Below are 13,282 nucleotides of genomic sequence, written 5' to 3'. Positions count from 1 at the left end.
TACAAACATGGAATGCATTCTGCATGTAGTCAGAGCTCAATAAATATTAAATGAATAAATGATCAGTGATTATATTGCCTGATGAGTCTACCAACATCTACTTAATTCATTACTGAAGATCTTGCATTTACAATGAAAATAACAGAAAATGATACTATTATAATTCTAGGAGGGAAGTAAGAAATTTTTTAAAAATGCAATTGAGTAAAGAATTATGCATCTTGAATCCTGGAATTAAGGAAAGCAGATTTATGTACAGAAAGAACAGAAGGTAGAGAGGACCATGGGACTGTGGACACTTCTGTTGGATATTTCAGAAATGGATGGCACTGTGTTTTTGAAAATCTATCTCATTATGCAATATTTCAAATATAGAAAGTTATAAACAACTAAAATGAACACCCGTATATTTACCATCTAGTTTCATCAAATGTTAACATTTTGATGGTATTATTTTTGTTGCATATTTTTATTATACTACATTTAAAAAATATATGGCTTAAAAAGTATCTTAATTGTGGGTTGGTTAAATAAAACATATCCATATATTGGAATATTATGCAGTTATTTTAAAATCATGCATTGAGAGAATTTTCACTTAGGTTGGAAATTCTCAATTAGGATACAAAATCACATGTATAGGGGCTTCCCTGGTGGCACAGTGGTTAAGAATCTGCCTGCCAATGCAGGGGACACAGGTTCGAGCCCTGGTCCGGGAAGATCCCACATGCTGCAGAGCAACTAAGCCCGTGCGCCACAACTACTGAGCCTGCGCTCTAGAGCCCGCAAGCCACAACTACTGAGCCCATGTGCCACAACTACTGAAGCCTGCGTGCCTAGAGCCCGTGCTCCGCAACAAGGGAAGCCACCACAATGAGAAGCCCGCGCACCGCAACGAGGAGTAGCCCCTGCTTGCTGCAACTAGAGAAAAGCCCGCGCGCAGCAACAAAGAACCAACACAGCCAAAGATTAAAAAAATAAATAAAATAAAAATAAATAAATAAAAACATTATAAAAAAATCACATGTATAGTGTAATTCCAATTTCTTTAAAATATAAAATATGCAGATGTATGCAAATAAAAAGATAAATGAAATGTACTATTAACAGTGTTTACTCATCTTTGGGTGGCAGAATTATGGGTTCTTTTTGTTTTCCTATTTATTTATTTAAAGTATAGTTCAGAGCTTCCCTGGTGGTGCAGTGGTTGAGAATCTGCCTGCCAATGCAGGGGACACGGGTTCGAGCCCTGGTCTGGGAAGATCCCACATGCCGCGGAGCAACTAGGCCCGTGAGCCACAATTACTGAGCCTGCGCGTCTGGAGCCTCTGCTCTGCAACAAGAGAGGCCGCGATAATGAGAGGCCTGCGCACCGCGATGAAGAGTGGCCCCCACTTGCCGCAACTAGAGAAAGCCCTCGCACAGAAACGAAGACCCAACACAGCCATAAATAAATAAATAAATAAAAATTAAAAAAAAAAAAATCCAAGCTTTAAAAAAAAAAATTATAGTTCATTTACAATATTGTGTTAGTTTCAGGTGTACAGCATAGTGATTTGGTTTGTTTGTTTTTTGCAGGTTATATTCCATTATAGGTTATTACAAGATATTGGGTATAATTCCCTGTGCTATACAGTAAATCCTTGATGCTTATTTATTTTATGTATAGCTGTTTTCCTCTTTAAACTTTTTTGTATTTGCCACAGGTTCTTCCAAATTACTTCATAATTTTGAAAAATGATAAGAATTTTTTTCCAAAGCAAAAACAAATACTTTGGGGTATGTCATTAACTTGATTCTTTTGCACAATGGCTGTGATGAGGGTAGTATTTTGGCTTCCAAATGAAACTTTTTTTTTTCCAGTTTACATAACCTCTTTATTTAAAAAAATTTTTTTTAATTTTTAGTTTATATTGGAGCGCAGTTGATTAACAATGTTGTGTTAGTTTCAGGTGTATGGCAAAGTGATTCAGTTGAGCATATACATGTATCTATTCTTTTTCAAATTCTTTTCCCATTTAGGTTATTACAGAATATTGAACAGAGTTCCCTGTGCTATACAGTAGGTCCTTGTTGGTTATCTATTTTATTCCAAATGAAACTTTAAAAGGAGAGCAAGGGGGCTAGAAAGAAGAGAGATTTCACTGAGTTAACTTAGGGCTGGTCTGGGAAGCATTTCCACTTGTCCCTCTTCTAGTAGGATGGCCCACTTATTTGGGGGAGCTCTTTCCACATTTCCCCCTACATCTAGCATGTCATCAGGCATCTCTCCCACCCAGGGACACCCAGCACAGCGCCCGGCCACGCTCTGAGAGTGAGCGCCATGTACTCACCGCGTACACCGGGAAGAGTTCCTCGGCGTTCAGGTCCCACTCGTTGATGTGGGAGCCAATCTGAACCCCCGGAAAGCCCAGCTCCTTCACACAGCGCTCCAACTCCTTGACCGCCAGCTCAGGGGCCTGCATGGGCAATGTCCCCAGACCCACAAACCTCCTCGGGTGGCTCGCAACGGTGGCAGCTAGGTCATTGTTTAGAAGCTGGCACAGCTCTAAAGTGTCCTGAGGTTTGGCCTGGTGGAGACAGGTAAGGGAAAGCACATGGTTCAAAACTTACTTCTTTAGATATTTACTCTGATCGACACCTCCTCGGGGCTTAGTCGTTTGTCACTCTCAGTGGCTTTACCCCTCAGAAAGCTGAAGCACAGCCTGAGTTAGGCCTTGGCCACAGGAGACCCAGAAGCCAGTCATTGCCAAGGCAAAGAAAACTGCTAGCATATTGCTGATTAATTAGAAAAACTGAGGCTGTAATCAGAAGGGCCTGGAATCCTACACTAGACATGGCATGAGGGTGGGCCACCCCACCAACTGCAGACAGGAGTCTGCAGGGCTGCACACCTAGGCATCCCCCCTCCCAACCCCAGGAGCTGGGCCTGGTGAGTGCCGGATTTCAGGGCACCTCCTTGTCACGCCTCCTCAGAGGATGCCGGGCTGCTTATGGACCTCTCCTGTCCCTGTCTGTCCTTCTCCCTGTCCTTCCTGTTGGCAGTGACACTCTAGAGGAACCTCTCCGCCACTGCTATCTTTCAACATCATCCCACCCCACTGCTAAGAATTTGGTACTCGCCTGCAATCCCAGTTGCCCAGTCAGAATAGCACCCAGTCTGGTAAATTCAGGTATCTCGAGGTCTTAGGGGATTTTTATGTTAAGTAGTGAATCTCATGATAGGAACAGATAAGGATTGAATCACTAATACTAGAATTATGAGCACAGGTGGAGGAAGTAAGTGTGAGCAGGTGGTATTTCCATTGCTCATTAAATCACAACACGTGTGAATGTTTATTTGGTTGAGAGGGTACTTAGTGCACCCCCAACTATGTACAAAAATGTGCTTCCACAGGCTTGCCATCATGCCTGAAACTTTTAGCACTCAAGACTTAATCACTTGGGGAAAGGAATCCAACTCTAGGAATCCTGTTTTGAATTGTATATTTCCATGCGAGAGGCAACATATTAGGCCATTATTATCACTTCCACCGCCTCAAAATCATTATCACTTTTGAATAAGCTGGCTTGTCAATTACTGAGCCAGGCACGGCAGGAATGAGTCAGCAGACAGGTCAGTTCTCATGGCGATTAAGGTTGGGCCTAGAACTGTGCTGTCCAGTGGCAATGCAATTCGAGTCACATAGCAACCTGCAGCCATTGGCTGCCATACTGGACCATGCAGGTCTAGAGCAAGGACATGACTAGGAAGACAGGCCTGGGAGGGGACGGTGCGGTGTGAGAAGCTGAGGGGCCCTGCTGATCTCTAAAGGGGTGGGGAGTTGGGTGGGCAATGTTCGAGACTTGAGGCATCTGTCTACTTGCTAGGGAGCTGGACGTGAGTGAGCCTTCGCCCACCAAGGAGATGGATTGAGGTTTCACACTCACCCAGTAGCTAAACATGACGGGAACCGTGGAAAGGGCTTGCACGGTCACTCCTAGACACAGACACAAAGGCAAAGCTAATGAGAAGAATGGCCCAGGCACTCCTACATTTCCCAGGGCCGAGGAGCCCAGCAAGTCTCCGTCCCACCTTCCTTCCTCTCTCCCCTCCCTCGCTGCTCCTCCCTGCCCCGCTTCTCGCAGGGTCTCTGTCCCAGGCTTCCCTCATCCCTCAGCGTCAGTTCTAAGGAGAGGAGTAAAGGCTGGACATAAGTGAGATCATTCAAGAAAAACTAAAAAACAATTTTTCAAAGGTTTTTTCCAACCCTCCTTCCTGTGAAGTTTTATTTAAGCAAGACATTTCCCAATCAATTTTTTTAAGGCTTTTCATCTTAGGTCATGCGTGACAGAGTGTATTTCTCAGGCACCTTCCTGGCCCCTTTAATTCATCTCCTAAGTGAGCATGGGTAGAGTCCCACTGTCTGGAATGCCCAGAATGAGACCTTGAGTGTGGTTCCAGAATCCAGCATCCAGGATGCCTAGAATCTCTTATCTTCACACTCCTGGAGCTCGGTTATCAGGGGAGATGCTGCCAAAGCAATGGTGGCTCCTCTTTCCCTCATGCCCACGTCCAACCCAACAGCAAGTCCTGTTAGCTCTACTCCAGTTCCTTTCATGTGCTCACCTCTCCCCATCCCCTGCCACTGCCTGGTCCAAGCCAGCGGTATTTCCTATGTGGACCACTGCAGAAGCTTCTGAGCTGGTCTCCGACTACCACTCTTGTCCTCTTACAGTTTGTTCTATACTTGGAAGCCAGGGTAAGGGTTAAAACTTAGATCAAGTCACTCCCTTGCTCAAAACTTCCAAGCACTTTTCATCACATTCAGAGTAAAATCCAAACTTGAACATGGTCTATAAGGCTCCGTCTCTCCTGGGGGCTCATGTTGAGCTTCATAGGCCTCCTGCCTGTTCTTTGGGGGTGCTTTCCTGCCCCAGGACACTTGCACTGCTGTTCCATCTGCCTGGAATGCACTCCTTATGGCTCATCACAGGACGAGCTCCTTTGTACCCTAAGGTCTCCGTTCAAATGTCAGATCCTCAGAGAGGCCTTCCCCAACTCCATCCACTCTCTATCCCATTGTTCTGTTCCTTTCCTTTTCTGATAACTTATTACAGTCTGTCATGACTGTGGTTGTTTATCCTGTGCCGTGCCCTACTTGAATTTCAACACCACATGAACCTGACTGTCCGTGTTCTATCCTTAACGTACCCAATATATGAACAAATAAATCATTGTTTAGTGAGGACTAGACACTACAGCGTTTGATTAGAGAGCATTGTTAAACATTGTCACAGATACGATTTGTATTCAGTGATTAGTGTACCACAGAGAAATGCCGTTCAATTGTAAAATCCTTACATTTACACAAATGCTTTTGCTTACATTACTGTATTTAATTTTATAGGTTAGATCACATGGCCTGCAAGTGGTGGAACGAGGCAGCTGTCCAGCCTTGTACCTTCTGATACCCCAGTGGCCATCACTTGTCACCATATTTTATATTAACATAGTAAATTGCATTATTTATGTGTTGGTTGATTTGGATACATGTTCTTTGGTTTCTGGGAATCAAGAGGGGAAAAAAACAAGTCTAACCCAATTAGAGCTGATTTTTTTTAAAGTGGTGTTTAACAGTTTGGCAATAGCACAGTGTTCCCCAGACTCACCTGCTGAGTAAAATGGGCAGGGGCCGGGGGGGTGGAGGGTAGAGAACATTGTAAAAACAAATTCCTAGGCCCTCCTTTGGAAACTGTGACTCAGTGGATGGGCCCTGAAAAAAAGTTTTAATAAACACCCCAGGCGGTTCTCGTCCTGTGGGAGGCTTGGGAAAAAGGTGATGGAATGAGAGAGACAGTCCTAGGTACAATTCTAGCTCTGCCATTTACTGCTGTGTGATCCCGAGCAAATCACTTCACCTCCTAATACCCCTCAGGTGGCACTAGGTACAACAATGCCTGCCACATAGAGATGTGATGAAGTAAACCAGGGACTGCAATTATACTTTTCTCCCTGTGAAGATGGCATGGCTTGCTGGAACCTTCTGTGCTGTGCCTTCATCATTTTCTTACCTCGGCAGAGGCAGTAGGATACACTTGTTAAGCGCTTGGGTCCAGACTGCCTGGGTTCAAATCTCGGCTTTGCCCCCTACAAGTTGTGCGATCTTGGACAAATTGCTTAACCTCTGTTCCTCAGTTTCTTCATCTGTAAAATGGGCATAATAATAGATGCCACCTACGATGGTTGTTATAGGAATTGAGTTAATACACGTCAGGTGCTGAAAACAGTACCTGGCACAAAGAAAAATGCTCAGCAAGGGTTAGACTTGACTGTCCTCTTAAGGATAGCTGTGGAATGAAACACACAACAAAAACCAAAGGAGACACTCTTCACCTAAACTGCAGTCGTGAGCAATGGTTCTGACACCAGTCATATGAGTCTCCTTTCCACTAGTTTTCTCCTTGAGAGGTGGGAGTTGCTTGTGCTTCACATTTAGAGTAAGACCTTGGTCTTTGCTGTCAGTCTGAGAAGCTGTTCTCTCTCATTGCCCCTACCACCCCCATTCTAGTACAGGGGCATATATACCATGTTCTATGGAATGGTCTACAGAGGTGCTTCAGGCTTTCCGCAAAGTTCAATCTGAATGCAATTTAGATGTACTTTTAATTATTTAAAAAAATCTAGAAAGCAATAGCTAGCCTAAAGTAGCTATACCAAATTCTAACATGCCAGAGACCACCTCCTTATTTGGGGCTGATATCTATTAACTTGTTTTATGCAGACCTTGGAATAAAATGTCTCCTGCCATCTCTGTGTGTATTTTTGAACTTCTTATACATTTGTCCTTGGTTAGGAAGGTGGTAGTTCTAAAGGGCTCTTTTATTTGTGTGTATGAATTGTTTGTTTTCTGGATTAAATCTAGACCACTGATGTCAAAATTTAGGCCTGACAGTGTTGTCGTGGGGAGTCCCCCATCACAGTCTCTGGGCAGAGCCCACGCGTGTCCCGAAGGCTGGGTTCTCTTGTTGGAGCACGCTCTCCTTGGTGGCACGCTCAACCAGGTAGTAACAAGAGAAAGCACAATGCGGCTGTCATGCCACATTTTTATTTTACTATTTTATTATGTTTTATTTTATTTTATTTTATTTTATTTTATCGTATCCCCTACCCATCATACCACATTTTAGATAGGCTTTCATAATTCTTTTAAATTATGGGGATTTGTTTGATTTTAAAATATGGGGTGAGGAATGCAAGCAGTTCTTAGAAATTGTTAGTGACTCAGCTTGGAAACAAAATTTCCTAATTCTCCCCTTTCAAATTTCTGGATTGGTTTCATGGTAGAGTATTCTGAGATTACATGATTAACTTTTTTGTAAACTGCTCCCGTTTCCACCCCTTATGTGTCAGTGGGGACATTCTGTGTACTGTGCACCAAAAGAAACTACAGAAAGAAATCGGGTCCTGAATCTGACTAACCAGGCACTTGGCATCCTTAATCTGTGAACTCTTACTTTTACTGTTTTAATTGGCTCTATAATAAGTAAATACTATGCATTTGAACTTAAAATTTTTTTAAATAATAAAATACCACTTTTATCTTTTGGATAATACAGCATTCTACTTTAAAACAGGGTATACCTAATTTCAAAAAATTTTAAATCCACACTCTAAAAACATAATTGTGGAAGGTGCCATCCCTCCCCCAGTGAAGCTGGAACAGCCTGGCCTGGAGGAGAAAAGGAGATCAGAAGTTGCCATCACATAAATCACCTAACGTGGTCAACAGACTTTAGCGGTAGACATGCCTCTTACATCAGATGCAAACATTGGTAGTGTTTCTCATTGGAAGTACCTGTGTGGTCCATTTCTCTAAGGCGAACTTCTGGGTCCCAGCAGTTCTCTTGAACCACTCTGAAGACCTTCCCATCTTTCAGCATCTTTGCTTCTCCCTAAGTCAGAAAACTCACATCAGCGAAAGGTGACCTAAGCTTACCTAGATTAATCCTTCCTTGTATGCTTTGGAATGTGGTTCTCCCCTAACCTTTTTAGGGTTTTTTTACTTAATCCTCGAAGAAGTAGAAATCTGTTTATTTAACAGAACTCAACGTTTTGTCCTTGTGCCTTAATATTGGCTTGGATTTGAAGAGGTGTGCTCTGTGGGTGTCAGTGGCTGGACACAGAGAGAACAAGGTCATGGTCATGGCCTTTTGGGACTACGCAACTTGAGGATTGTGTAGGTCACCTTGCCAGAACCTCTGGCTCCAAGACCCAAGAGGATGGCCCAGCATCTGGAAAACTCTAGATTCATAACATTTTAGAATTGAAAGGACCTCTGAGATAGACCGTCTACTCCTACCCTCTTGTTTTATAAAGAAGCAACAGATGGATAGTGAGAGTAAATAATTTGTCTAGCAGAGCAGGGCCCGCTGATGTCAACACCTGCAGGAGGAGGCAGGCCATGCAGTGAATCAGTCTAGCAGCACATATGAAATTTGGTTCTGAGCTGCTACCTCTACCAGACATCGTGCCTGTCTTGTACACTACCTTTTAATACTCAGTGCTGGGGTGGGGAGGTGCAAACTAAGTGGCTGTGTGGAGCATGGCAGCAGCCTCTAAATTGGGTCTCCTGTTGCTGATCCCTAAAGAAAAGGGAAAAGTTCTGATCCAGGTCCCTGAAATCATACTGCTAAGGTTCAAATCCCTATTCTGCCACTTACTGTGTGACCATGAGCAAGTTAAACAACATCTCTGAGCCTCAGTTTTTTTTTCAATTTATAAAACAAATATTTACGTAGCACCTAAGGTGGGCAATATACTTTCTCTGACTGATGTAAAACTTTAAGGATATATAGTTGAGGGAAAAAGACAAGTTAGTAATCTACCTCCAAAAAATTAGGTCATAAGCATGGAGATTGGAAAGACTGTGAGAAAAGGAAGAAATTAAGGCACAGATTCCCATCCACAGAGACAAAGAACAGAGTACTTGAGTTGGCTGAGCAGAGGTTCCATAAGCCAAAGGTTATTATTATTATTTTTTGTAGATATTAGTATTTTATTATTATTATTTTAAAATTTATTGATGTATAGTTTGTTTTTTTTTTGGTTTGTTTGTTTTTTTGGCTACACCATGTGGCGTGTGGGATCTTAGTTCCCTGACCGGGGATTGAACCTGTGCCCCTTGCATTTGGAAGCACAGAGTCTCAACCACAGGACCACCAGGGGAGTCCCCTATTGATGTATAGTTGATTTACAAGGTTGTGTTAATCTCTACTGTACAGCAAAGTGATTCAGTTATATATACATTCCTTTTCATATTCTTTTCCATTATGGTTTATCACAGGATATTGAGTATAGTTCCCTGTGCTATAAAGTAGGACCTTGTTGCTTATCCATCCTGTATGTAATAGTTTGCATCTACTAATCCCAAACTCCCAATCCATCATCCTTCTCCCACCCCCCCTCCCCCTTGGCAACCACAAGTCTGTTCTCTCTGTCTGTGCATCTGTTTCTGTTTTGTAGACAAGTTCATTTCTGTCATATTTTAAATCCTACATATAAGTGATATCATATGATATTTGTCTTTCTCTCTCTGACTTACTTCACTTAGTGTGATAATCTCTAGGTCCATCCATGTTGCTGCAAATGACATTATTTCATTCAGATATTATTATTATTATGCTCTGCAGTGATGCTGAATTTGGAACATCTGAATATCTTTCTCTCTCTGTTATTTAAATTTGAAGTATCCATGCTGGACTCCTTGGATCTCCTGGAGGATTTGGCATAACCGGGGCACAGCCTTCTTCTCTCGACCAGGCTTAGTTGGAGTGACAGGTCAGTGATTGCTTTTGGGAGGCAAGAAGATTCTTGGTTCTTCAGTTACCCTGCCTTCATTGCAGCCTCTTCAGCTCCATGAGGCGGTATTGCTTCCAGCTTACCACCCAGCATACAAGGCCCTCATACATTGGATTTGGACTTCTTTTGGCCCAGAGAACAAGACGAGTGGGACAGAGTCATGGTCAGAGTTGATAATGACCACTTACTTTAAATCATTTTGGCAGATGGCACAGATTAGTTCAAACTCGTCCCATTTAGCCATGGCTCCATGGTTTCTTCTGCTTTGTGACATCAAATATCTGTAGAGTCTCAGACTCTGTCCTGCTAGCTGTTCTGTCTAGAAACTTCTGAGTTTTGGCTCATTTTTAAGATAGTTATAATAATATGACTTACCTTAAAGGGATCTTGTGAGCATGAAATGGGATAATCTTTATAAAGCACTTAGTAGAGTGTCTGACACATGTTGAGTGTTAGTTATTCTTAGTATTAGTTATTAATGATGTATGGCTAATTAGAGACTGGGCTGTCTCCTGACATTCCCCTGCTTTAAGGACACATGACCTCTGGTGGTGCTTCAGAGCCTCAAGATTACCCTTGGGCCCTGCGTGATGGCCGTGTAAGCATGTGTGATCAAAGGCCTTGAGCTGTGCTTGATGGAGTTCTCTGCCCTCCTCCTCTTCCTCTTGGCTTGCACTCAGGTCTTGCTATACCTTCCTTCTTTATCCTTCTGATCCAAGGACTAGACCTTCCCCATCTCCTTCATGGGGGAGGCCGACCACTTTTCACCTTTAAGCGGGGCAGCCTGTGCACATCTCCCAAGCATGAACAAGCCCTCACATCCATGTTTTCATTGCTCACAGACTGGGGAATAGGTCAATGAGCAAGTGACTTGTGTAACTATGACAGGTATATACACCCAGGCAGAGCCGAGTCTCTGAGATCAGGACATCAGGACTGATTTGCCTCAGTTCTGATTCTTTGCTGACAATGACAGCATCTGAACCACCTTCCTGGATTGGGGACTCTCCTGCAAGAGTACTGGTAGAGGTAGGGCCCAGCCTCCCTCTACTAAAACCCAAATACTTGCTCTCCTTGTCCCAAACTTGACTGATCAATGCTTGGTTGTGAATCAAAATCAAGTGATGCAAAAAGACAAGAACAGTTGAGTTTATGCTGCCAGTATTGATTCCAGCAGTGGCCATGAGCTATGTCCATTGGCAGTGGTGCTGGTGGCAGTGTCCTAACCGGGCTGTACCTGTGGCATGGCCTTGGCCGTGGCTTCAGTCACCTGCACATTTGAGTGTGGTTCCCTAAGCATTTTGTAATTCTTGAGGGGCTTAAAATACTTTCAACAAATTCCCTTTCTGCTCAAACTAACCATTCTTTTTTCTTTTGTTTGCAAGCAAGAGTGCTGATACTGACTGCACAAATAGACTATAGGAACACATCTTTTTATTTGGTGAAGAAGGGAGTGGAGAGGGGTGATGGTAAAAGAGAAAAAGTTGAGAAACAAACTTTCATTTGGCAATTAGAAGTTTTTTCTTTTGCTTCTTACTAGGAAAGCTTAATTACCATAAAATACCCAGTGTAGCAGAGTGCTGAAGAGCATGGTCTCTGCATCAATAGATAGGGACTTAAATCTCATTAAATTACTAACAGTATAACTGGCTAAGTTACAGCCCGTCTGAGTTTAACCTTCACTTTTTCTATCTGTAAAATGTGGGCCATTTTATTTGTCATGCTTGTAGCCACCCAGCATCCTTGGAACACTTCCTATATGTGAAGATATTTTCACATTATGGTTCCCCCTTCCTGAGGGGGAATTCAGAATTCACTTTCCCAGCTCCCCTTGTAGCAGGGGCCCTGGCATGTGCTCTAGGCTCTGCCAATCAGAAGCCCCCATGTGTGACTTTGATTTGGAAGTGAGCCCTGTGAGGAAGCAGGGACTCTGCAGAATCCAGAGTCTTTTAATAAGGGTGTTGCCTGAGGTGTCAGACATGGCTGGAGTGCTGAAGCTGCAGTGCTTTGGTCTCCAATCTCAGCATCGTCAGCATGAGCTTCCTGTCTGTGACCAGGAGTGACAGCACTCACAGCCTTGCTAGAACAGGTCCCCAGCCAGGTACTGGGCATTGTTTCTGTTAGCACAGCCTCTGAGCTTGATCTCTGGCCCTCCCAGAAAGTCTGTGAGCTGCTTCTCTAATTAAACTAGCTAGAGTGGATTCTGTTGTTTGCAACTAAGAACACAGAATGATACAGAAGATTCAATAATAGAATGTTTGTAAAGAACTTAGTACAGTCCAGAGAGCTTGCTTAATGAATGATGGCCAGATTTTGTTTTTGTTTTTTTTTTGAATTTTATTTTATTTATTTTTTTATACAGCAGGTTCTTATTAGTTACCTATTTTATACATATTAGTGTCTATATGTCAATCCCAATCTCCCAATTCATCACACCACCACCACCACCACCCTGCCCCTTTCCCCCCTAGGTGTCCATTTGTTTGTTCTCTATATCTGCGTCTCAATTTCTGCCCTGCAAACCGGTTCATCTGTACCATTTTTCTAGGTTCCATATACATGCGTTAGTATATGATATTTGTTTTTCTCTTTCTGACTTACTTCACTCTGTATGACAGTCTCTAGATTCGTCCAATGGCCAGATTTTACCATATACTATCAATGGCAAGGGAGGAAATTGGGTTTCTCTGGGAGGTGCACAAGTAAGTTTTGGTTTCAGACAAAGCAGAACATGTTAAAGCAGAAATGGATCATTTCTTTAGTTCAACTCTTGCATTTACCATTGAGTCCATGAGATGCGGTGGTATAGAGCTTAGCTGCTAGAGAGCACTTAGTGGTATAGAACTGGGAAGAGAATCCAGGTTCATGAAGCCATTTTCCACCCTGTCAGGCTGATATTTGGTAATTGGTGTAGTTATTTAGTAAGCAAATGTTAATTACTATAATTTCCTAAGGAGTCCAATCTTTTTTGGGGGTTGCCCTAATTATGTTGCAGGAGAATCAGACTTACTAAACTTTTCCCTCCACACCCTTTATGCTGGATCCATGGTAAGGCAAATGAATGACAGCAGCTATCAGGGGAGCTCTTTCGCAGTGAAAATTACCACAGGGCAGCTGTGCCCCAATAGGCTCCCAGTTCTCTTTGCTTTTTCAACCAGAATTTTGGGACCTGACAGTTATTGTAGAGAATCAATTCTTGATCCCTCTTACGTGATATTTAGGAACCCAGGATCCCTGCAGGGATATAAATGGGCCTCAGAAGTCAGCACTTGGAAGATGGCAGAGTAGAAGGACGTGCTCTCACTCCCTCTTGCGAGAGCACCAGAATCACAACTGGCTGCTGGACAATCATCGACAGGAAGACACTGGACTTCACCAAGGAGGATACCCCACGTCCAAGGACAGAGGAGAAGCCACAGTGAGACGGTAGGAGGGGCGCAA

The 13,282-nt window shown here is 43.1% G+C and overlaps 1 protein-coding gene and 1 long non-coding RNA gene across 7 annotated transcripts in view; one reads left to right on the top strand and one right to left on the bottom strand.

The window, feature by feature from the left end:
- The window catches only part of LOC133097555 (uncharacterized), a 130,712-nt gene that overhangs the window by 56,131 nt on the left and 61,299 nt on the right, over positions 1 to 13,282 (top strand). The window lies entirely within an intron of this gene.
- Positions 1 to 13,282, bottom strand: part of ACMSD (aminocarboxymuconate semialdehyde decarboxylase) — an 87,603-nt gene that overhangs the window by 55,048 nt on the left and 19,273 nt on the right. For 4 of the 6 annotated variants that reach the window (XM_061199455.1, XM_061199445.1, XM_061199429.1 and 1 more), the window contains exons 3-5: positions 7,839 to 7,935; positions 3,931 to 3,980; positions 2,334 to 2,570 (exon numbers count right to left, since the gene is read on the bottom strand). In XM_061199455.1, coding sequence (XP_061055438.1) covers positions 2,334 to 2,570; positions 3,931 to 3,980; positions 7,839 to 7,935 — 384 coding nt within the window. Of the gene's footprint in view, positions 1 to 2,333; positions 2,571 to 3,930; positions 3,981 to 7,838; positions 7,936 to 13,282 lie in introns of those variants that run through there. The other 2 variants (XM_061199462.1, XM_061199468.1) reach the window with 2 other exon arrangements.

The sequence above is a fragment of the Eubalaena glacialis genome, chromosome 1 (genome assembly GCF_028564815.1).
Source record: "Eubalaena glacialis isolate mEubGla1 chromosome 1, mEubGla1.1.hap2.+ XY, whole genome shotgun sequence".
Lineage (NCBI taxonomy): Eukaryota > Metazoa > Chordata > Mammalia > Artiodactyla > Balaenidae > Eubalaena > Eubalaena glacialis.
This window is presented reverse-complemented; position numbering and strand designations above follow the sequence as displayed.